At 38.0% G+C, this 26,675-nt stretch overlaps 1 protein-coding gene across 1 annotated transcript in view; it reads right to left on the reverse strand.

Annotated features, from left to right (window-relative positions):
• The window catches only part of SMOC1 (SPARC related modular calcium binding 1), a 402,783-nt gene that overhangs the window by 47,768 nt on the left and 328,340 nt on the right, over nucleotides 1–26,675 (reverse strand). The window contains exon 10 of the mRNA XM_053697708.1: nucleotides 23,528–23,633. Within this exon, the coding sequence (XP_053553683.1) occupies nucleotides 23,528–23,633 (106 nt within the window). The remainder of the gene's footprint in view (nucleotides 1–23,527; nucleotides 23,634–26,675) is intronic.

A 26,675-nucleotide genomic window follows, 5' to 3' on the forward strand; every position in this document is an offset into this window, starting at 1 on the left:
ATGCACTCTGCTTCACAAAGGGAAGCAGGCATAATGCATTGTGACACAAGGCATGTGTGAATGAATTGAGAGCATAAATCTGTAGATTTATAAGGTACATGTAATTGTATGAAATGGGTAGTAAATAATACATATTTCTCCCTCCCTTATTACAATATATATATATATATATATATATATATATATATATATATATATATATAAAGCGATTCATGGGCGGAGCCATCTGAGGGAGGGGTGGGGCTTTATTTCATGGTGTGTGGTCTAGTGTGCCCCCCCAACTTCAAACTTCACCAGCCGCCACTGAGCGCTGGTATTACAGGTTTTTACAAACTCGGCATTAAAAGGCAAGAAGTGAGCGTAGAGCAAAATTGAGTTCCATACCGCACTAAATACCAGCGCTGCTTAAGTCAGCGGTGAGCTGGTCGTATGTGCTCGTGCACGATTTCCCCATAGACATCAAAGGGGAGAGCCGGCTGAGAAAAAGTCTAACACCTGCAAAAAAGCAGCGTAAATCTCAGTAATAAAGCCCCATTGATTCCTATGGGGAAACACATTTTATGTTTACACCTAACACCCTAACATGAACCCCGAATCTAAACACCCCTAATCTTACACTTATTAACCCCTAATCTGCTGCCCCAACATCGCCGCCACCTGCATTATACTTATTAACCCCTAATCTGCCACTCCGGACACTGCCGCCACCTACATTATACTTATTAACCCCTAATCAGCTGCCCCCAACATCGCCGACACCTACATTAAATTTATTAAGCCCTAATCTTCCGCCCCCAATGTTGCCGCAACCTACCTACATTTATTAACCCCTAAACTGCCGCCCACAACGTCGCGGCCACTATATTAAATGTATTAACCCCTAAATCTAAGTCTAACCCTAACACCCCCTAACTTAAATATAATTTAAATAAATTTAAATAAAATTACTATCATTAACTACATTATTCCTATTTAAAACTAAATACTTACCTATAAAATAAACCCTAAGCTAGCTACAATATAACTAATAGTTACATTGTAGATAGCTTAGGGTTTATTTTTATTTTACAGGCAAGTTTGTATTTATTTTAACTAGGTAGAATAGTTACTAAATAGTTATTAACTATTTAATAACTACCTAGCTAAAATAAATACAAATTTACCTTTAAAATAAAACCCAACCTAAGTTACAATAACACCTAACACTACACTATAATTAAATAAATTCTCTACATTAAATACAATTAAATAAATTAAATTAAATTAGCTAAATCACAAAACCCCCCACTAAATTACAGAAAATAAAAAACAAATTACAGATCTTTAAACTAATTACACCTAATCTAATAGCCCTATCAAAATAAAAAAGCCCCCCCCCTCCAAATAAAAAAAAACCCTAGCCTAAAGTAAACTACCAATAGCCCTTAAAAGGGCCTTTTGCGGGGCATTGCCCCAAAGAAATCAGCTCTTTTTCCCTTAAAAGTGCATTTAGCTCTATTGCTGCCCAAAGCCCTATCCTAAAAAATAAACCCATCCAATACACTCTTAAAAAACTAACCCCCGAAGATTCACTTACCGGGAGAAGTCTTCATCCAAGAGGCAAGATGTCCTCAAGGAAGCCGGCAGAAGTGGTCCTCCAGATGGGCAGAAGTGGTCCTCCAGACAGGCAGAAGTTTTCATCCAGACGGCATCTTCACAATTTCCCAGGAAGCTCTCAGAGGGCAAGATGCCCAGAGACAGATGTTCCTGTGACAACCACCACAAGAGAAAATCTCTTGTTAGAGTGTCCAGATTTATTCTCTGAGATAAATCCGTAAGATCTCGGTTCCATTGATGGAGCATACAAAGCTACAGCGGTCGTAGAAGGAACCGAGCAAAAGGAATGATGTCCATGGATGCCACTATCAAACCAATCACCTCCATTGGGCCACAGATGGGCGAAAGGCAGACTGTAGAGAAAAACAGGAAGCAATAATCTTGTCTTTTCTGACCTCCGTCTGAAAAATTTTCATGGACAGGGAAACTATTATAGTCCCTAGGAAACACCTTTTAGGTAGGATGGAACAAGAGAATTGTTCTCCAAATTCACCTTCCACCCCTGGGAACGTAGAAAAGACAAAAGCATCTCTGTATGAGATTGGGCTAGTTGAAAAGATGATGCTTGAACCAATATGTCGTCCAGAAAAGGCGCTACAGCAATTCCCTGGTATCTTATCACAGCCAATAGCGCCCCCCAGAACCATTGAGAATATTCAAGGAGCTGCGGCAAAAACCATAGAAACTGGAAATGATCCCAGTGAATGAGAACATGTAAATACATGTCCTTCAGGTCTATGGAAGTCATGAAAGGAAACTCCAGGATGGAATCCAAAAAGATATTAATAGAATTCTAGACTTAGATTCTTTAGAGGGACTGGAACAATAACTTCCAGGGAGGATAAGTCCTTCACGCAATTTTAGAAGGGCTCCCTCATTACCTAGTTCGAGGATAATCTTGACAGGAGGAGTCTGCTCCATGTAAGGCAAGACTAGAATAATATTCTGTAACTCTGGGATACTATGCCACGGTGTATCAGAGGCTGCCAAAAACTAGAAATCCTGCCCCCCACCTGATTCAAACTCGGATTGGGGGCAGAGCCTTCAAGCCGATTTAGAGTCAGAGGAAGGCTATTATATTTTTTCCAGGGCTGGCTGGATTGCCAAGTAGACCCTGATTGGTCTGGAAGAGGAGAGGAGAACTTCTGACCCTTAAAGTTGCGAAATGAACAACAATTAAAGGTAGGTCTATTCTTCTTGTCCTGGGGTAGGAAAGATCCCTTTCCACCTGTAAACTCAGAAAACATTTCCGCCAGACCAAGTCCAAACAGAAATTTTTCATAAGGTAAAGCCGAAAAGCTTGCCAAGATTTTAACCAAGAGCCTTGCGGTCTAGCACAGTGAAGTTAGACATTTTAGCTCCCTGTCTAATCCCCGGGAACTTGTCTGAAAAATAAAAGAGCCAACATGTGTAAATAATACTTATTACACTGTGTGAAAACAAAATTACTCATTATTCAGTGAGTACATAATACACATTGTACTGAGTGTACAAAATATTCATTACACTGAGTGTACATAATATTGATTATACTGATATTACAAATACTCATTATACCGGGAGTACATAATGCTCATTACACTGAGTGAACATAGTACTCATTATACTGAGTGTACATAGTATTCATTACAGTGGGTACATAGTAGACATGTGCGATTCGATTCGGTCCGAATCGAAATTCGGACGAATTTGTCGAATTCGGAGATTCGGATCGATTCGAATTTCTGAATTGCGGTAGTGCCGAATCGATTCAAATTTATTCGGTAGATTCGGATGGCCATGTATTACACTAGTATTGTACAGTATATTAGGTTTTATCACTCTGCTATGGGTTAAACCTAATATACAGTACATAATACTAGTGTAATACACAGCACATCCCACCTAACACTTACCGAAATTCCAAATTTCCGAATCGAACCGAACCGAATCCAGCCGAATTTTTTCGAATCCGAAAGAATCCGAATGAATCCGAAACGAATTCATTTGATTTTTTCCGAATTTGAATCGATCCGAACCGAAATTCGAATCGATCTGAATCGATCCAAACCGAACCGAAACAAATTTTTCGAAGCTGCACAAGTCTAGTACATAGTACCCATTACACTGAATGTACATAATAATCATTATACTGAGTACATAAAATTCATTATACTGTGTATACATACAGTCTGTCATGTATACACAGTATAAGGAATTTTATATACTCAGTTTAATGATCCTTGCTTGTAGGGAAAAGTACCCATAAAAGACATATGCATTATGTACATAACTCATTACACTGTGATACATACGGAGAACAAAATACATATTACACTGTGTGTATATTACCTAATACACTGGGTGTACATAATATTTATTACACTGCGAGTACATAACCTCATACACTATGTGTACATAATACTCCTTACACTGAGTGTACATGATACTCATAACACTGTGTACATAATACCCTTACACTGAGAGAACATGTTATTCATACACTTCTTAATAAAACGTACTCTACAAATATCAGCTGAGCTACTATACCATGCATTCGTCATGCCCACATGACTTAAACTCAGGTCTCTCCGGTGGGTACAGAAAGTGAACTTATAACACTTAATACACATTTAACATAAAAGAATGTAGATTACAGCCATTATACTGTGTGTACACAGTATTCAATATCCTCCCTCACAATCTCTATGAAAGAGATCTCTCTATCCTAATGGCTAAAATGTATCCGCCAAAAATGGCAGAACAACTGCGTACCTCAAAAATAGGACTCTCAAGCAAGTCCGACTAGGTACAGCCTAGAATGCGAAAATGGCAACTACCGCGATCGCAAACAGCTAGGTGGAGGAAACAAAATGACAGGTTCCAATAGCACAAGCCTGCGGCCTATAACAAACAAAAAGGCAGGGCGCTGGAAAATGTTTCTAAGTCAGAAGACTCTAACTACACCATAAACGGTCCGGTCCCTCAGCAGTTATTAAAACGAGGGAAATTAAAAACAATACACACAGGGCTCCTTCTACAATGTAAGCCAGAATTGTATGCAAACAGATCGTGCAGGGAAATAAAGTGGAACATATTACTGTGTGCACATAATACTGTTTGCTTTTAGAGCCAGTCCTCCATTGTGTTAAAAAAGTCACAGAATTGGCAAATCCCTGATTATGTATGTAAGGACCTTGCCCTTACCCAAGATGGCTGTTGTAATAGTTGTATTGAGGAAGAGAAATGCCATCTGGGAAGGGGGAGGAGTTGTTTTAGTGCTGAGGAGATTTTCTGAGGTGTTAAGAGAAGTGTGGAGTTTTGCACAGACTTGGAGATGGGGGAAGAAAGTTGCTGTTTCCAAGCTGAAAGAAGTTATTCAGACTAATGGATGGATTCCAGAGACAGTTCAGACATTGCTACATGTGGCTGCTGCAGACAGAAGTTTGAACCTTTTATTAGTACAGTGAGTGTGTCAGCCATTATCTGCTGTTTTAAGATCTCCATAACTTCATGTTAACTAAATGCAAGAGAAAAGATATACTAGTCATATCTGATGTGCTGCAGAGTTTGTTGTATATTAAAGAGATAACCCAGAGAATATTTTAGAAGTTATTCTGCCTGAACAGTTTGCATAAATACACTAAATGGATTGCACAGCTGCATTACATAAGGAAGTAACTGAGTGTGATGTGCTGCAGAGTTGTTGTATATTAAAGAGATAACCCAGAGAGGAGACTGTCTTTGCTCATACTGACCAACTCTGCTGCGGAGAAACGCCAAGGAAAAGAAAAAAAATCTTGCCTGTCCTGGTTTCTCTTACCTGGTGGAGATCTGTTGCTAAGAGGAGGCTAACCTGGTCCACTCAGACCGGCTCTGTTACGGAGGAATGCCGAGGAAATAAAACCCTGGCAGCACTGATATCTCACCTGGCTGAGAGTGTAGACCGGCTCCCCTACAGAGCAGAGGAGTACTGATCGAAACAGGAGTGCGGTAGCTGCCCTGCTGCATTGGAGCCCGGGGATTTCCCTTTCGCGAGGAGTGAGGCGGCAGCGCACCTGTCAGAAGGATAGGAAGCACCGGATGGCAAGGTCGCTGCTGCTGTGGGAAAAGAAGACCTCCCGTAGGTGGAACCGAGGGGGTAATTAGAGCTAAGTCCTATCAGAGTGAAACACAGGGACCTACCCCTAATAGCAAAATCCTGGGTTGCAGAGACTATCGCAGAGTGAACTGCTGGACATAGAGTCTATTTTTTTTCTGAAGGAGTACTGCCCAGGGCCTACAGTTACCTATACTTGGCCAAGCTACTACATCTAGATCTATTCTGAGCAAGGAGAAAAAAAACTATTCAAAATCTCCACCACGCAAGTACTCTTTTTTTCTTCACTGAAGCTTCTATTTAAGGTTATAACACTCTGCTTGCAGATATACAAACGTTGCCTTAATCCGTCTGCCTATAAATTTCCATGTAACAACCAGTATATTATAACAAGACTCTTTAGTCTACTCACAGTTGTTTTCTGGATGGCAACAAATTGTTTCTTTTTTTTCACAGATACAATAATAAGTGGGAAGCAGGTCATTTTATATATATATTGTGGCAATATAATCTGGAAACTGTTGCTTGTTTGCCTTATAGTTTATTTTGTAAATTTGAATCTGTATATATGTTTGCCTGTTAGCGTTTGAAAATACTATGACAGATTGATTATACTGATATAAGTTACAAGCTTATACCCTGATGTAGATACCCAGAGAAGTCTGGAAATTTAGAATCATGGATAGACATCTGACGCAGGCTGTCTCTATATAATTTACACGTTAAAGTGCTAATAGGGTAAAAAGACCACAGATAACATATGACTATAAAATGCCTGTAGTAATAAGATAAATTGAGTTAGCTAGACTAAGTTCTGGGCTATTTGAAGGAGATTGTGGTAAAATACTCTAAAATATAGGCATTAGAATTAATGTTATAATCCTAGTATATTAGAAACATCTGCATATTGGATATAATATTGTCCTGCTTTAGATAAGGAAATATAAGAGGGAAGGTACTAAAACTGTTATTATCTGAACCATCGCTATATAGATCCTTAAAATGGATAACATATGAAAATACTAGCCTAAGTAGGCTCTGTAGAAGGAAGCGTATGTAGGTGCTTAATACTTGGATCTTGTGTTAAACTATTAAGGCCAATACAGGGTTATATACTACATTGAAAGCTAAATAATGATTACTGAGCAAAAGATATTAAGAGGCTGATCGCAGCCAAAAGGGTACCTTACTATAGGATTAATCTAAGGAAACTGGTTTAAACTGACACTACAACACAACTTAGCCTAAACATTTAAGGTGGTAACAGGGGCTCTAAATTTAAGTAAAAATTACAAATAATTTTTACATCCTTTCTAGCAGAAGTAGGTTTCCATTTTACCCCTTATAGTCCAGTAGTAAGAGCAATAGAGTAAACTCTCTTAAAAATTCTCTTTTGAATTTAGGGTACGATGTTCTAGGTAACGGTCACAGTCATGGTCATTTAAATCACTGTATTGACTGCACATTATCTGCACCCCTATTTTTTTTTTTTCTTTTCCCACACTTTTTTTATATCTCCACAAGTGGGGATTATCCCCCCTTAGGCACGTATAGTTTTTGTTAGTTTGGCCGCGCCTATGTGGCTAATCCTATTCCCTCCCTCACAGACACGAGAAATATATGGAAACATTTCTCATTCCTCACAATACACTCTCACCGACCATGCCTCCTAAAATAAAAGACAGAAAGACACGTACATCGGACGCTATGATGGAAAATACTAGTGAAGGAATAAATCTAAAAACAGACTTACAACCATTAATTACCCAGCTCAGTGATATTTTCATGCCCCAATTTGAATCTCTTAAAAACCAAATATCTGGGTTATCATCAGAATTAAAAGTATTCGCCAATAGACTTGCAGAAGTAGAAGACAGAGTATCCACAGTAGAAGATATATCTAACAATCACTCCCAAAGAATATTAGACCTTGAAAAGAAAAATATAACATTGATGGCCAGGATAGATGATTTAGAAGACCGCTCTAGGCGAAACAATTTAAAAATAGTAGGATTGCCTGAGATAGAACAATATAAAGACCTTCTACAATTTGCATCGACAACTCTCCCTCAAGCCTTAGGTATCATGCAGGTGCCATTACTTATAGAAAGGGCACACAGATTGGACCCCCCTAGAACTAGAGACAGTGGGAAAACCACCTATAGGCCAATCCTGATAAAATTTCTGAACTTTCAGGATAAAATAAATATTCTTAGAACATATAGAAAAATTGAAAATTTTCATATCGGGGATAAAAAAATCTTAGTTTTCCAAGACTACTCCTCGGATACAGCTTTTAGGAGGAAAGAGATGGCACCCTTCTGCACAAAGTTGATACAAGAGGGCTTTTTAGCAAAATTATTGTATCCAGCAAAAAATTTTATTGAAGAGAAGGATGGTATAGTTAAACTAGATAACTTAGAAGAAGTTAAAGCGTACTTTAAAAAATACAAGATATCGCTTACATAAGATTTAAGGAAGACATTCCAGGTAAACTAAATTGTGTACACCTATGGTGGATGTCAAAATATCTGATGGAACTGAAAGTATATACTCTGTATTTATGCTGTATAGGCCTCTATTTAAGCTGATTTACATGCTAGAGGCAATGGCAAAATTTATTGTGCTTGGGCTGTGGATTTTTTGTTGTTCACATGGTAGTATGAATGATGGTGTGGATATTTCCCTTTCCCCCTTTTTTTTTTTTTTCCTTCTCTCTCTTTTTCCTTTTGCCCTCTTTCTCCCCGTACAGATCAGGATGTATTATAAATAAAAGGGAACATTAGGTGTCTGTCATGGAATGTGGGGGGTATCACCTCCCCAACCAAAAGGAAAACAATACTCAGGCAACTGGGCAAACATAATCCTGATATAGTTTTATTACAGGAAACGCATCTAAAAATGAAGGAAATTGTGAAACTTAAAAGCAAATGGGTTGGGGAGGTGATAGCTACACTGTGTTCCAGAAGGAAAAGAGGAGTTGCCATCCTGATAAATAAAAAACTAGTTTACAGTATTTTGAATATAACTCTGGACCCCCAAGAGAGATGGGTAGTTTTGGAGATACAGGTGGACGGTCTCCAATTGCTGATCTGTAATGTATATGGCCCTAATAACATAGAACCCAGCTTCTGGAATAATTTAGTTTGCATGCTAACCAAATTTCACGGACAGAATATAATTCTAGCGGGTGACTTTAACCTAACCCCTACAGAAAAGCTGGACAAAAGCTCTTCCAAAAAGTATGCCTTCTCTAATCAGAAGGCAAAATTTTTTAAACAAATATGTAAAAATCTAAAGCTACATGATATATGGCGACTGCAGCATCCGGATACAAGGTCCTTCACCTGTGACTCCAAAAGCCATGGTTCCTTTTCTCGGATAGATTTTTTTTTGCTGTCCAGCTCTTTAATTAAATTAGAAATTAAGGCAGAAATACTGGACATATTGATCTCAGACCATGCAATTATTTCTTTAGATTTGTATTTATCGCCAACCCAGAATAGAGAAAGAAATAATTTCTTCTTTCCAAAATTTTTAGTAGATAATATAGAATTCAATAACTGGCTTAAAAATAAATGGAGATAATACGATTCCTTAAACAGAGCGTATCAAGGGAAAATTGAAATATTTTGGGAAACCGCTAAGGCCTTTTTAAGAGGACATATTAAAGCTTATATGGTCGCAAAAAAAAGGAAAGTGCAGGAAAGGGAAATTCTTTTAGCTAAACAAGTAAAGAATGCATACTGTAAATATATTAACAACCCCTCTAAGCAGTTTGGGGATAAATATAAAACAGCTAAATCAGAAAGGGATATTTTTATCAAACAAACAGTCGCCCGGGCAGAACTTAAAATAAACATTAAATATAAAGGTCAATTCGGGAAGTCGGCCAAATTTTTATCCAGGCTAGATAAGGCCAGGAAAAAATCTAATACAATAGAAGCAATCTATGAGGGGACAAACAGAGTTACTGACCAACTAAGAATTAAAAATGTTTTCTTAGAATATTACCTAAACTTATACACAGCAAAAGAAGTTAATATGGAGAACAAGAATCATTTTTGGTATAAGATTAGTTTGCCTAAAATATCTCAAGAAGCAGTTAGCGCCCTTAATAGATCTATTACGAAAGAAGAGGTTCTTGAAGCTATAAATACTGCTAAAGTCAACAAAGCCCCTGGTCCGGATCAGTTACCTGTTGAAATGTATAAAATACTCAGATCAGAATTAGCAGATATTTTAGTTTTACTGTTTAATGGATACTATATAGATGGTATAAGTATGTCAAAATATTTCTCAGAGTCTATCATATCATTGATTTTGAAAAAAGGGAAAGACCCTCTAGATCCTAAGTCATATAGGCCTATTTCATTACTCAACGTAGATTATAAGTTATTAACTCACATTGTTGCGAACCGATTAAAATTTTGTCTCGACCCCATCATTTATAATGATCAAACGGGCTTTATGTACCAAAGATCCTCTACCAAGACCATCCGGAAAGTAGCTTTAGTATTAGAGCACTTTTGGAATAAAACATCTGAGAGAAGAACAGATAACCAGGACTTTGCGCTAATTACAATCGATGCCGAAAAGGCGTTCGATTCGGTAGGCTGGGATCATTTATTTTCGACTTTAAATTTCTTTGGCTTCTCAGGTCATTTTCCACAATTTATTAAAATTTTATACGTCCATCCCCGATCCAGCATTGTAATTAATGGTAGCTATACTTCAAATCTAACATTACACAGGGGAACGAGACAAGGATGCCCACTTTCCCCGTTACTATTCAATCTCGCTATAGAGCCCCTGGCTGTCTTATTGCGACAAGAACTACAAGGTATTAGACTAGGACAGGAGAAATTAGTATTATCTTTATATGCAGATGACCTATTATTATACATCAGAAATACGGAGAGGAACATACCACAGGCCTTAAATATCATCGATAGGTTTAGTTCTATCTCAGGTTATAAAATTAATGCTAATAAGTCTGAAATCCTTTGGTTACATAAGACGAAAAAAAGTATACAAGACCATCCTTTCCAAGAGTCTCTAAGCATTAAGTACTTAGGACTAAACTTTCATGCTGATCCAAATCAATGGTATAGACTAAATTACTCTCCTTTTTTTAAAAAAGTTACAGAGAAATTACAGCGTTGGATCACGTTTCCTATATCCCTCTCAGCTAAGGTAATGATCATAAAAACTATATTGTTCCCTCAATTAATGTACATTATGCAAAATCTGCCACTATTTATAAAGTCAAGATATAAAAAGGTTTAATAGAGAGTGTGCTACTTTTTTTTTGAATAATAAAAGACATATGCTATCTATAGCAAAATTAACACTCAGATTTGATAAAGGTGGCTTATCTTTTCCTGATATCAAAAAGTATAACATAGCCACGCTAGCTCGTTTTGCATTTGACTGGGTAACAGAATCTAGCTATCTGACACATGTGTATCTGGAAGAACAACTTTGTGCCCCATATACATTGAAAGCCCTGTTGCATTTCCCGACAGCACATCTCCCAAAGGATATTAAAAAGATGTTATTGATTCGCAATACTATTGAAGCATGGCAGAAATTGTTACTAAAAGTTACTTAATCTCAATTTTGAAATATCCCCTCTCCTGCCAATACGAGGTAACCTAAATTTCACGCCAGGCTTATCCTATGAAGTTTACAATGTATGGTCTCAAAAAGGCCTATCATATGTCTATCAATGTTTAAATAATTCCCGTCAGATTAGATCATTTGAGGACATTGCTAGAGAATTTGATCTCTCAAACAAAAACTTTTTTGCTTACTTGCAGATTAGACATTTTATAACAGAAAATAAAATAGCATACCCAGAACCTGAAGGATGGGGGCAAATTGAAACATATTTAACATATTATAAATCAGGCAAACATAGTATTGCCTTATTATATCAAATTATGATCGCTAAACAGGGCCAAATAATAACTGAGGGTCTATCCGAGAAATTGAATACTCATTTTGATAACATGACTATAGATATGCTAAAATCAAGTTTTAAGTGGGTTAAAAGTGCTACTATCTCTACAGCTTGGAAAGAATCACACATAAAGTTAATTAACAATGCCTATCTGACACCAATGAAAATGACTAAATGGAACTTAAATTCCGTTCACAACTGTCCCAGGTGCAACAATCTAGGTGCAGATATAGTGCATTGTTTCTGGGAATGCCCCAAAATTCTACAGTTTTGGACCAAAATAGAATTTTGGCTCAATAAGAGGTCAGATACCAGAGTAAAGCTTACACCTAAACATATTTTTTTTCTTTTTTTTCCTTCTACTATAGAGAACAATAGAGATAATACTAACCTCATTAATACATTAATCCTACTGGGACGTAACTTAATATTAAAATATTGGAAAAGCAAAAAGGCTCCCCCTATGTCTTGTTTCATTAATTCAATATATGCACAACTAATTTTTGAACAATTGACTATTTCAATTGTACAAAAAAGAAAAATTAAAGCCTTTTTAGCAAAATGGTTAAGAGTTATTTTATCCTACCCACGCGATATTCAGTTTTCTCTTATCTCTAATTTTAGAAGGACAGAATATTTTGAAACTCTGATTTTGACGGGGGTCTTCCTAACTGAATGGTATTGATTTGAGATAAACCTAGCCCGAGTGGGCGGTGGAAAGTATAGGTAATATGGGGAGAAGGGATGGTTAAAAGGAGTGGGGTTTCAGAGAGTATTTCGCCCCTTTTTTTTTTTTTTTTTTTTTTCTCTCTCTTCTCCATTTTTTTTTTCTCCCCTTATTATTGTCCGTGTTATGAGTGGATGAATGGATTCCCTCCACCCTCTCCCACTGTGGAAAGAAAGGTGGTAAGGTTAAAATTCTGTGAAAATTTCATTATGGGTATGAGAATTTATTTTGTTTGAATTCTATTGATAAATTAAGATGGAGATATAATTATAGATTTTATTACATGACTGCAATATGATGTTTTCTTTGTCTTGAAACTGTACCCATTTTGTTTCAATAAAAAGTATATATAAAAAAAAAAAAAAGAGATAACCCAGAGAATATTTTAGAAGTTATTCTGCCTGAACAGTTTGCATAAATACACTAAATGGATTGCACAGCTGCATTACATAAGGAAGTTACTGAGTGTGATGTATATTAAAGAGATAACCCAGAGAATATTCTAGAAGTTATTCTGCCTGAACAGTTTGCACAAATACACTGACTGGATTTAAAAAGCTACATTACATAAGGGCATAACTGTGAGTTTTTCTGCAGCTGTTTGTAGTAAAAGAGTGAATGACTTTGCAGTATAAGGCAAGTGGATTGTTGAAATTCAGTAATAAGGTAGAGACTTATGTTATTCAGTATTTCTGAGGAGAAGTTTTTTTGAGCACTGCATCAATCACAAGCAGCGCTCTCTAGCTTCGTTCACAAGCAGCACGGGATAATTACCTCAACTAAATTCTATTAAGTATATGAAATTGCATTGTACAGCACCACCTCAAAGTATTTTACAACAACAGTTATGTTTATTATTTCATGAGCTCCTGAAGGACTTCTGAGTTAAAAAAAAAAGTATACTGATTGTGACGAATCACGCCTTCTCAGCGTCACAATAGAGGGGTGTGGGCATGAAGGGGTTAATGGCACACAGCTCTGGTTCCCTTATCCTTGCAACTCTGCAAAAGGACCTTTAAAAGAGACACCACATTAACCAAATCCGGTCCACACTGCTCTAACAATTTCCCTGCTGCCACCACCAAAACGTTTAAATTAAAGGGGAGTTCTGGGGAACCCCTAAAAACTCACACTATTTAATACTTAGGTAACGTGCCTTTAACCTTGTCTCAACAGGAGTGTGAATTCAGATATTAGAGTCCAACAGACAGAATGAGATTTTCTATGTGTTTAATAACAAAAATATCAACACAGGTTACACAGTGCAAAATTATAAAGACACTCAAAATAAACATACAAATGCAAAGCTACAGTTCTTTAAAAACAAAATTGGATCTGAAAAGAATTACACAATACCTTACTTATTATTAAATTCCTTTAGGTATGTGGAGAGCTGCCATCTGATGTTAGTCTCTTGGTCCCAAGGCAGTTCTGCCTAAAAAGTCTGTCTCTTGCATTCTTGAATCTGATTCTCTTTGTCTTGTCAAAGACAACGCCCGGGTTATAATTTACAACGAGTCTGGCCAATAAAACAAGTTTTAGCTACCACTATCAATTTCCAAGGGGAGGAGCGTTCTGCATTCCTTTACAGTTACATTTAACAGCACTATGCTGAGGAGGGGGAAGGAAGGGGGGGGGAGGAAAGTTCAGCTTACAGCCTTCTGAGCAGATTTCACACAGACAAAGGCAATTCACATTAACCTTTTTCCAGGCTGGGAACACAATACCACCTCTGCTGAGTAGCCAATCCAGGTATCAACTACTCCACATGATTGTATCATGACACTGATGTCATAAGAAGATATTGTGATTAATATTATTATTTGTATTTGTTACACTGTATGTTATTGGTTAAACACTTTGTAATAATCAAAGCAACATTTTATTTGAAGATTTCTTGTGTGGTTATTGTTTTCTTTTTGTACTAAAATCTTATAGGATCCCACAACCTATTATTCTAGGGTGTCCCCTATAGGTGGAGGCACTGCGTCATACAGGCATCCCTTATATACCTGATTTCAACCCCCCTCCTACTCCCACTCTGCGGAGGCTTAGTTCTCATATACGAAACAGGTAGACAGTATTACACTATCACCTACCTCAGGGAAGGTCAGGAAAGGGTGTTACAGATGGAGGCACTGCTGAGATCGAGAGGCGGGGCAAAATCAGACGAGATGCATCTTTTAAAACTAGAAGATGTGAGAGAGTGGGCAATGCAGAAAAAGGTACCAATTGAGCAGGCAGTGGCTGTGACTTGGATACCAGTAGGAACCAGTCGAGATAAACTATGTGAGTCACTCCAGAGAGCACTTCAACTAAGAGAGTACCCTAAGATAGTAGCATTCAAAAGAGTACCAGATGACACTTGGGGTAGCATATTAATAGACACCAACCAATGTTTCTTAGAAGTACCCAACCCCTCTGAGCTACAGCTACTAGGGCTACCTTCAGTCAGACTACCCCTCATTTATGCCATAAAATGAGAACTGCATATAGTCAAGGAAAATGAAGTTCAGGGTGTTAGATGATCTCAAAATGAATCTAATATGGAGTATAGTCTATCTGAAGTTCTGAAGATGTTGGCTACAAGCATCACAGACAGCTCACATACATACAGTTACCGGAAACTAAAGATATTTTCAGAAAACCTTCCTGTACCCTTAGGAGAGGAGGGTATTGCGGCATGGTGTGATCATGTTAACATGGTGCTGCAAGAATGGAGCTGCCCAGACACAATGAAGCATGTCCGCCTCTTAGAAAGTGTTAGGCCACCAGCACAAGTATTGTTGCAACACCATAGAGAGGAACACCCTGAAGCTACTGCTGTAGAGTTAATCTCTTTCTTAAAGACCTTATATAGTCTATTTGAAGATCCAGAAGATCTCTTGTATAAGTTTCGGTTACTTAAGCAGCGAGAGACAGAGAAGATGTCTGACTTTCTATTAAGATTACATGAGCAGCTTGTATTATTGGTTCGAAAAGGGGTAGTGACCCGACAAGCTAAGAATAAACGGAGGCAAGATCAGTTCCTTCGTGGCATTATACCAGACCACCCAATAGCCATCTTTCTTAGAGCCCAATTGCACTCTCAAGCACCAAAAGAATTGGAGGCCCTTATGCCTATGATAAGGACTCAAGAAGAGGAAATGAGTTTCCACACTGTGCGTAAGTCTGGCGAAGCTTGCATAGGTAAAAGTGAGACTAAAAAAAAATTAGAAGACTCCAGAAATGCAGATTCTTTGTTGAAAGAGCTTATGGAGAATGGACTGCCTGAACAAGTAAAGGCTGAGTTGGAGAGAGCAAAACTACCTGTAAAACTCCAAAATACTACTCGACCAAAAGGGAGTTGTTTCACTTGTGGAGAGATAGGCCATTTCTCAAAGGATTGCCTCAGCAAAATACACTCATATGCTGGTGATTTTTTGGGTAGCCTTACAGTCCCTCAGAAGAAGGGAATGACTGATATTTCCTTTGATTTATCTGAAGATGATGTAGCTGGGCCAAGGGCTTTTATTGGAGTAAAAGTTTGTAACATTTCTACACAGGCGCTGTTGGACACTGGATCTCAGTGCACCATAATCTATCGTAGTTTTTATGATACTTACCTTAAAAATCTTAAAATCAGGCCTCCCTCTCAAATTGATTTAAGAGGTGTGGGTGGAAATAGGTGTGCTGTTGATGGAGTTGTCACTGTAGTCATTAGTATAGTCCAGTTACATACTAGTATGATATACCCCATGAAAGTGAAGGCTTTAATCTGCCCAGAAACCTGCAAAGATTCTGAAGCCCCTATAATTCTAGGGACCAACACAAAATATGTACAATCTTTGCTACGGAAATTCATGATGGAGGTTGGGGGGCATGACATAGACAATATGCTGGTCAGTGCTACAACCATTCTGGCGGAGTGACTTACATTTCCCCAGGAGGGATGAAAGAGTTAAAATGTTTGGTGGTGTACCCTGACGGCAGACCCAAAGAGGACTGTTTTATTCTTGAAAGCCAGATGAAGAAGCAACCAAGCAGGGTTGGATTTTGGTACCTGAAATCTTACACAGAAGAAAGGATGGGCCTCCACCACAGTGGCTAAGTGTTAAGGTCCAAAATTTGGCCCCATACCCTGTTGGTATTGATTTTAATCAGACTTTGGGATATCTTTATCCAGTAGTAGACTCATCATTGGCTATTCGTAAATGTTTCTCTCTATCAAAAACAGAAACAGAAAAACTACAATTTAACTTTGAAGGATCTACAATGCCTAAGGAGGCATGTGAGCAGTTGCAGAAGGCTATGAAGGCTCGTGCAGGAGTTTTTTCTGCCGCAGAAATGGATGTGGAACGTTCAAAACATATGCTTCATACCATTCGCCTAACAGATTCTGCCCCTTTTAGGGAACACTCTAGGAGATTGCCTCCTCGTGATGTTGAGGATGTTCGTGCCGTTTTGGCTGAGATGGAAAAAGCTGGAATAATTGTTCCTTCTCGCAGTCCATGGGCTTCACCCATTGTAGTGGTTAGAAAGAAGAATGGGTCTATACGTTTGTGCATTGACTATCGGACTCTCAATCGAAGAACTATACCTGACCAATATGACCTACCTCGAATTGAAGAGATTTTACATTGTCTTAATGGCAGCCGCTGGTTCAGTGTTCTGGATCTGAGATCCGGCTATTTTCAGGTAGGGATGACTGAAGAAGACCAAGAGAAGACAGCTTTTATTTGTCCACTAGGATTCTATCAGTTTACACGGATGCCACAAGAGATCTGTGGAGCTCCAGCCACATTCCAAAGGCTAATGGAACGTAATGTGGGAGATAAGAATGGACGTGAGTGTCTTGTCTATCTAGATGACCTTATTGTATTCGGTAGTACTTTGGAAGAACATGAGACAAGGTTGCTGAAAGTATTGGATTGTCTTTGCGAAGAAGGCCTAAAGTTAAGTCCGGAGAAATGTAGATTTGGGCAATCATTTGTTACCTATGTAGGTCATGTGGTCTTGGCAGAAGGGGTGTCTACAGATCCTGCTAAGGTGGAAGCAGTAACCACATGGCCACAGCCTAACAACATTGGTGAACTTCGATCATTTCTTGGATTTTGTGGATACTATTGAAGATTTGTGAAAGGATACTCCCAGTTAGCTCGACCCCTAAACAACTTGCTGAAACATAGTGAAGATGATCCTTAAAAGCCACTAAATGCAAAAACTCCTTTGGGAACTCGGTGGACACCAGAGTGCTCCAAAGCATTTGAGAATTTAAAGAAAAATTTAACTGAGGCACCTGTCTTGGCCTATGCAGATCACGAGAAACCTTATGTGCTACATATAGATGCTACCTATGTGGGTTTGGGGGCAGTTTTACACCAAGAGTACCCTGGAGGGTTGAGACCTGTTGTTTATCTAAGTAGGAGTTTGTCTAAGAGTGAACAGAATTATCCAGTCCACAAGCTTGAGTTCTTGGCTCTGAAATGGGCAGTAGTGGATAAACTCCACGATTACCTTTATGGAGTAGAATTTTAAGTTCGAACAGATAATAATCCACTTACCTACATCTTGACTACAGCAAAGTTGGATTCATTGGTGGTTGGCTGAACTATCAAATTACACTTTTAAGTTACGTTACAAGCCAGGGCCTAAGAATATAGGGGCTGATGCAATGTCCCGACGACCAGGACTACCAGAACAAACAGGTGATTCTCAATGGGAAGAAATTCCTTCCCTTGGTGTGAGAGCATTGTGCCAAACCAGTGTCTTCAAAGACGAAACCTCTGTTTTTTCAGATTTGAGAGCAGTAGATTCATTAGGATGTCATCCACAAGCTCTGCCTGTATATTATTGTAAACCATCTGTAGTGGAATTAGCCAGATGGTCTCGAATACCTCCTGAAGAATTAATAAATGCACAGGAACAAGATCCTTTAATTGTACTACTTCGAAAAGCTGTTGAAACTGATAGCCCACACTTACTGAAGAAAATTCCTAGGTAATGGTCTGGTCCACTAAATAGAGAGTGGAATAAGTTTCAAATTCAAGATGGACTTCTGTTTCGAGTAGTTAAATACTACAATCATCCAGATTGAAGACAATTGGTGTTACCTGCCAAACTAAGAAAACTTGTTCTGTCATCCTTGCATGATCAGCACGGACATCTTGGGATAGAAAAAACGTTTGGCCTCTTGCAGGATAGATGTTATTGGCCAAAGATGAGAGAGTATGTAGAAGACTACATTCATAAATGTTTTAGATGTGTACAGAGGAAAGCTCTTCCAACTCGAGCTGCCTCTATGGGTCATCTGAAAAGTGAAGGCCCCATGGATCTTGTTTGCATGGATTTTTTGTGCATTGAGCCAGATTCTCATGGCATTGGAAATGTTCTTATTGTAACAGATCACTATACCCGTTATGCTCAAGCCTTCCCAACAAAGGACCAGAAGGCTAGTACAGTGGCTAGAGTTCTTTGGGAAAGGTTTTTCATTCATTATGGTCTTCCTAAGAAACTGCATTCTGATCAAGGTAGAGACTTTGAGAGTCGCCTCATTAAAGAAATGATGAATGTTTTGGGAATTAAGAAGACAAGAACTTCTCCCTATCATCCAGAAGGAGATGCTTTGCCTGAGAGGTTTAACAGAACTTTGCTAAATATGTTAGGGACCCTGCCAGAGTCTGAAAAGAGAACTTGGAGTCGTCAAGTAGAAGCACTAGTTCATGCCTACAACTGCACCCAACATGATTCCACAGGTTATTCACCATACTTCCTTATGTTTGGGAGAGAAGCGAGACTACCTATAGATCTCCAGTTAGGGGTGTCATCAGATGGAGTGTCTCATAAGAGTCACTATCAGTATGTCAGGCGATTGCAGGAGAGTTTACAAACAGCTTATAAGTTGGCTGAAGAAGCTACTGCTCGATTAAATGAGGCTAATAAGCAACGATATGACAAGAGAATAAAACATCAGGATTTGCAACCAGGAGACCATGTCCTTTTACGGAATTTAGGGACACCAGGCAAGCACAAGTTAGCTCCTAGATGGAGGAATAGTATCTATAGAATAGTCAGACAATTGCCAGGTTTTCCAGTTTTTCAGATAGCAGATGAAAATGGTGTTGTGAAGACATGGCATCGGAATCATTTGTTGCCTATACCTCAATTCCAGCATGATGTTACATATCATGAGGACCAAGGCCCAAGCATGTCAATTAATAATGAATATAGTATCCCACATGAAGACTCATCAATTCAATCGGACCCTGAAATGAGATCTCCATTGCAAAGAGAGACCTATAATGATGAGCATGCCTCCTCTGTTGCCCCAACCTCTGAACCTGATATGCCATCCTTCCCTAACAGTCCTATACCAGATAGGGAATCTCCAAACCCTATACATTATGATAGTAGAAGTCCCTATAGAGAGAAAAGACCAGCAAGAAAGAGACATCCCCCAAAGAAATTGACATATGATACACTAGGAAACCCTGGTTATAATGTTGAACCCTTGTTGCCTGCTCTAACATCTGCTGTACGATGTGTTTTGAAAGATGTATACCCTAACCATAATTTGACTCATGATGAATATGTGATTTTGTTAGTAGACTTGCTAAAGAAAATGTATTGATGTGTTGCTCTTGTACCCCTTGCTGGGGACAGCAAGTTTTTTTTTTGGGGGGGGGGTATGTAAGGACCTTGCCCTTACCCAATATGGCTGTTGTAATAGTTGTATTGAGGAAGAGAAATGCCATCTGGGAAGGGGGAGGAGTTGTTTTAGTGCTGAGGAGATTTTTTGAGGTGTTAAGAGAAGTGTGGAGTTTTGCACAGACTTGGAGATGGGGAAGAAAGTTGCTGTTTCCAAGCTGAAAGAAGTTATTCAGACTAATGCATGGATTCCAGATACAGTTCAGACATTGCTACATGTGGCTGCTGCAGACAGAAATTGGAACCTTTTATTTGTACTGTGAGTGTCAGCCATTATCTGCTGTTTTAAGATCTCCATAACTTCATGTTAACTAAATGCAAGAGAAAAGATATACTAGTCATATCTGATGTGCTGCAGAGTTTGTTGTATATTAAAGAGATAACCCAGAGAATATTTTAGAAGTTATTCTGCCTGAACAGTTTGCATAAATACACTAAATGGATTGCACAGCTGCATTACATAAGGAAGTAACTGAGTGTGATGTATATTAAAGAGATAACCCAGAGAATATTCTAGAAGTTATTCTGCCTGAACAGTTTGCACAAATACACTGACTGGATTTATAAAGCTACATTACATAAGGGCATAACTGTGAGATTTCTGCAGCTGTTTGTAGTAAAAGAGTGACTGACTTTGCAGTATAAGGCAAGTGGATTGTTGGATTGTTGAAATTCAGTAATAAGGTAGAGACTTATGTTATTCAGTATTTCTGAGGAGAAGTTTTTTTGAGCACTGCATCAATCACAAGCAGCACTCTCTAGCTTCGTACACAAGCAGCAAGGGATAATTACCTCAAATAAATTCTATTAAGTATATGAAATTGCATTGTACAGCACCACCTCAAAGTATTTTACAACAACAGTTATGTTATTATTTCATGAGATCATGAAGGACTTCTGAGTTAAAAAAAACGTATTCTGATGTCATAAGAAGATATTGTGATTAATATTATTATTTGTATTTGTTACACTGTATGTTATTGGTTAAACACTTTATAATAATCAAAGCAACATTTTATTTGAAGATTTCTTGTGTGGTTATTACTTGTTTTCTTTTTGTACTAAAATCTTATAGGATCCCACACCCTATTATTCTAGGGTGTCCCCTATAGGTGGAGGCACTGCGTCATACAGGCATCCCTTATATACCTGATTTCAACCCCCCTCCTACTCCCACTCTGCGGAGGCTTAGTTCTCATACACGAAACAGGTAGACAGCATTACACTATCACCTACCTCAGGGAAGGTCAGGAAAGGGTGTTACATGTAAATGCTCAGCCACAATCTTAGAGATCAGTATAAAAATCTCTATTTTATGTCAAACACATAAAGTGTCAAAGATCTGTCCTGTCCACAGCTCCAAAATGAATCCTTAACTAGGAAGAATCACTAAGTCTCAGCATAGATCCGAATGAGGATTAACCTGTTAAGTGCTGCTGCTCCTTAGGTGTGGCAGGTACTTTACTCCCTGTCATGGACCTGTAGGAAAATAAAGAACAGAGTAACCAACTCTGGCTTTTTTCAAAGGGGAAGCAAAGTGTTAGCATAAAAGCAAGGACTACCTCGCTGCCTTTTAACTGCTTAAAAGCCACCACTACTCTTACTGAAGAGATTGACGTGGACACAGCTAAACCCCAATCCTTGCTTATAGGGAAAAGTACCCATAAAAGGATTAAAATCTTCAGACACCAACTTCACACAACCTCCATTGACAGAGGCAAAGAGACTGGGGGTTATGGGTAAGGCAGTTACATTGAACAGCTTTTCTGGGGTTCTCTTTGCCTCCTCTTGCTGACCAGGAGTTGAATATCCCACTAGTAATTGGAATGACATCATGGACTCTCCATGTCATAGGAAAGAAATAGCTTTTACATTTATTTTGTCATGTATAATAGCTGTTTTCACCTGTGCTAAAATGTCAGTACAATAATGCTGGCTACAGAAAAGCTATGTAAACCAGAGACATCAGAAGAAATCAATCTCCCTGTAGGGGTGAGAGAGAGCCCAGCTCTTTTTAAAGGGTATTCCTGAATTAGCTTAAATATAATGCACCTTTTTTTCTGCTGCTTGCCTGAGTACACTGTTTCTTTAACGGCACATTAAACACAACCCGGATGTTGCATGAAACAGCTTCATATCTCAGAAGCATATTCAACACATTTCCCTGTCTCCCAATGCACATGTGCCTTGTTAGCCAATCACAACCAATTAAATGTATACAGTGAGTAAACATGCATTGTTGTTCACACATGAGGCCTGACATTCAAAACCTCGCATTCTAAGAAGTCTTGTCAGTACGGCCAGGCCCTTAAAAAAAAAAAAAAAATTTCTTGAGAATTGTTTATGTTGCTATGTAGTGATCTTTAAGTGAAACAAAAACTCCTACATTACAATACAAGGTCTAAACCCCCCCAATTTTTTTTGCGTGATTTCTCTCCATACCGGCGAGGTTTTAAATATCAGGCCCATGGCCTGTTGAAGAAAGAGAGTGGGGAGTCCTCTCCTCTTGTCTTCCCTTAAAGGGATATTAAACCCCAAAATTTTCTTTCATGGTTTAGAAATAACATACAATTTTAAACAACTTCCTTATTCACTTCTATTATCTAATTTGTTTCATTCTCTTGCTTTTCTTTGCTAAAAAGCATATCTAGATAGGCTCAGTAGCTGCTGATTGGTTGCTGAACATAGATGCCTTGTGTGATTGGCTCACCAATGTGCATTTCTATTTATTCAACAAAGGATATCTAAAGAAAGAAGCAAATTAGATAATAGAAGAAAATTTGAATGTAGTTTAAAATTGTATTCTCTATCTGAATCATGAAAGATTTTTTGGGGGGTTTAATGTCCCTTTAAGGTAGAATTGCCATTAGGCAAATATAATTTATTAAGCAAACAGACCAAAACTAATTTCTAATCTCCTCTGTATAACTAAAGATAAATATATACATTATTTATGTACATACATTTAGGCTTATATTTATATGACAAATTCATATTCTTATAGGCTCTCAGTACATTTGGATTGAAAGGCAGCCTACAATAATATCCACACCTAAACTACCTATTATTCTCACTGCTTTTGCAAATAATGATTTTGCTTGTCATAAGCAGCAACCCTAAATCCACCTTAAGAGAATACATGACTGGGGAGACTGGGCATAAATTCTTGAGAAAGAGAAAAATGAAATAGCCACAATGGCAAGCACAATTGCAAAACGTTGAATAAAGTATATTGCAATATTGCAATGTTGTTACATTTAATTTATTAAAGATTTGAGTTAAAATGTCCATTAAGAAGAGGATTAATTTGCAAATAAGTGATAATTTGATGGTTGGGGATACTGAAACACCTCCCAGTAAGACCCTCAGAACTACAGACTAGCAGTCATTATGCGCTTGTAGGCGTTAACATGACTTTGACTGTTTAATCTCATGTGTTGTCTATGATATATTTTAAGTAAAGCTAATAACTAACCTCCCGCCTGCTGCTGGCGCTGCTGAGTTAATTGCCTGGACCATGTCTGTTGTGAGCGCATCCAGTAAACTTGTGATAAATTCCAGTTTCTTGCCTTCTGGGCATCCTGCAAGAGGGAATACACAATATCAGACTGGAAACCAGCAATAAAACAGCCCTTGATAATTTATTATTTTTAAGCCCTAAGGAACCTGTTGGGAATTATTTACGAAGTAAAAAACATATCCCCATTCTAAACCATTCACACCTATGCCCTTCTGGGATAACCAGGCACCTCTGACCTTGATTCAACCCTTGGCAGAATCTCAAGCACTAAATCCACAGTCTTTTCCTACCACTGTTATATGAATGTAGCACTTTGTGTATCCCTGGCACATTAAGCAATCTCCCTCTCTGGTTGGTCATTTATGCCAATGTTGTCAGATGCAATGAGGTTACTGTGATTTTACAGCTAACAATTCTTCTCTCTACTCTTGAATAAGTTAAACTGATCACCATCATTTGGCTTTCATTACATTAATGTAAAGGGGCAGAGAGGACAGGGTTATTCAGTGTACATTCTTCATCTCGCTCTGATATATTCTCTTTTTTCATAATATCAACATTTACTTAATACATAGGAGGGGGTAATATTCTCATACAATGAGCCCAGATTGAGTACAGAGTAAAGGGAAACACAGATGCTTTTCATTTGAGCTGTCCGTGTAACTTATGGACCAAGGATTTTTTTTTTTACAAAGTATAATTTGCTCCCATTACTTTACATATGACAGCTGGTGGAACTAAGAAGTTATTAAACCATGTTTGGACATATATTTTGGATGAAGCGTCCAAAGAGAAGCTGGCAGTAAAATTGCTACAACCCATTTATGTGTACTGAGATTCGAGCAATGCCTCTTGTGTCCCCAATTACTTTGTGCTATGTTAGCTATGCCAATAAAAGAGTATGTGGTGGCAGACTGTAATCACGGAAAACCTACTTCTTATTTATATTTCTGATGCCTTTTTGGTTTGGGGCCTTGTTCGATGCTCAGAATTGACCTGCATCCTAAGTATGGGTAATTATTCCACATATAATAATTCTGTAACCTGTCTTTGTGGGGGGGCGGGCTGCATCACTTAGCACTTTCTAATATTCAACTGCCGTTGCCAGTGAACTAATGTGCTTGTACAGTGTCTTATTCCACAAGTAGTAGCAAAGAGAAACTCAGACAGCACATACTGGGCCAAACTCTCAGCCATGTCACACATATAAGAGAAGGTGGCAAGTGTACATAAATTAGAGCAGTTGGTAACGTACAAATAAATTGGCCTCCATTTTCGTACGCAAATATACTTTATTAAACATAGGAAATAGTCAAGTTTTTACATTGATCCTTTAATATAGAAAATAATGGTTCCTTTATAATTACTTTGTTTTGGTTACACCAGCAGCTACTACTAATGAGATGTATGCAAAATTCAACTAGACTGTGTTTTTGTGTTGACTGTACTAAAAGGACTCATACACATACAGATGTAGCATGCACAATGAGCACATCCAAATGAGCACATATTATTGGTCATTTGGATGATGAGTACTTCCTGCTAATGCTCCTTGGCTGAGAAGTACTTCCTGCTAATGCTCATTGGCTGATAAGTACTCCATGCTAATGCTCATTGGTTGATTAGTACTTCCTGTTAATGCTCATCTTAATACTCATTGAGCATTATTAGGAAGTGTAAAATTGGTATTTATATGTTAATTTACATTGAAATATTAACTCAGACAATAAAAACATATTTAAATAATGTGTTTAAATATGAATAATATAATTTTTTTAATACAATGGTCAAATTCATTGACGCTATCTAGGCTGCCAAAGGGTCGCCTTCATGCAAGATCATCTTTAAAATTAACAGTGTTCCTGCCATTAATTATAATATATGTAGCTTGCGAGGGGGTGGAAGTGCGGGTATTATGGGTGGTCCATGTATGTGGCCGGGAGGTTTTTGGGCATATCTGGGCAGCACATGGGTGTGTCTAGGTGGGGCCCAGAGGGGCTGCAGGCAGGAAGTGGCCTTAACTCTCAACCTGTGACAATTCTGCAAGATGTGAGATGGTTGGGAGATTTGACATAGGAAACTCATTTGCAAAACAAGTTCTATAAATGAGTGTAATAGTTGAATTTTCACATTTATGTTTTGTTATGGTAAAGTAAATACCAAAGAAAGACTGCTTGTGGGTGTCCTGGGGTAATCCAGGGCATTTTTGAGGTGTGGTCCACATATTTTTCACCATGAGAAATTCAAAAAGACGTAACTACCCCAGTGAAGTATTTTTTAATCTCAAAGCTGATGATGTTGTGTTTTTATTTTAATTTTATTTCCCTTTTCTTTATACATGGCCGTTTTTTTTGTAACAATTAATTTTTTGCACTGGCGATATGGCGACAGTAGAGCACATTGTATGCAATGAGAAGTTAAAGGTTGGGAGACAGAAGAGGCTCCTTTGATATTTTTTTTAGCTCAAAGGGTACAAATCTTTATGAATTCTCCAATTTGTTTTGGTAAATATTTTCCAGTGATTTCATTTTTCTATTGATTTCAATGAAGCTGAACCCTCCACTTGCTGCTCTGACGCGCTGTGGACACAAATCTTTATAAAATAAGGTAAAAAAGATCTAAAAGTCTGGGCCATTTTGGGGCGAGAATAAGTAGTTACTGTAAACGGCATAAATATCTATATTGTTGGTGCTGAAATATCACTGAATGTGAGAGAAAGAAAGGAAATCATTGTAACTTGTATCACATTTTGATTGACAACAGCACACTAACAGTCAACTTTTTGTATACATATAAATACACATCTTGGAGATACAAAAGACTGATACACTATACCAGCAAGAATCTGTAACGTATATAATATCTGATAAGAATTGCTTGATCTACATTAAAGTGACAAATAACGGTTGCTAAATTTCAATTTCTAGTTACGTTAATCTTGTCATCCTACTGGCCAGTAGCGGACACGTGACCTTCAGGGATTAACCCATATTTAGACAGTCATTCTACTTAATCGATCAGAGGTTTTTTAAGCTGATTGAAGTTTTTTAATATACAGAGTGCGCACTCTTCATTATATATCATTTGTTGATGAACAATAGTT

This window comes from Bombina bombina, chromosome 1, assembly GCF_027579735.1.
Source record: "Bombina bombina isolate aBomBom1 chromosome 1, aBomBom1.pri, whole genome shotgun sequence".
Taxonomy (NCBI): Eukaryota; Metazoa; Chordata; class Amphibia; order Anura; family Bombinatoridae; genus Bombina; species Bombina bombina.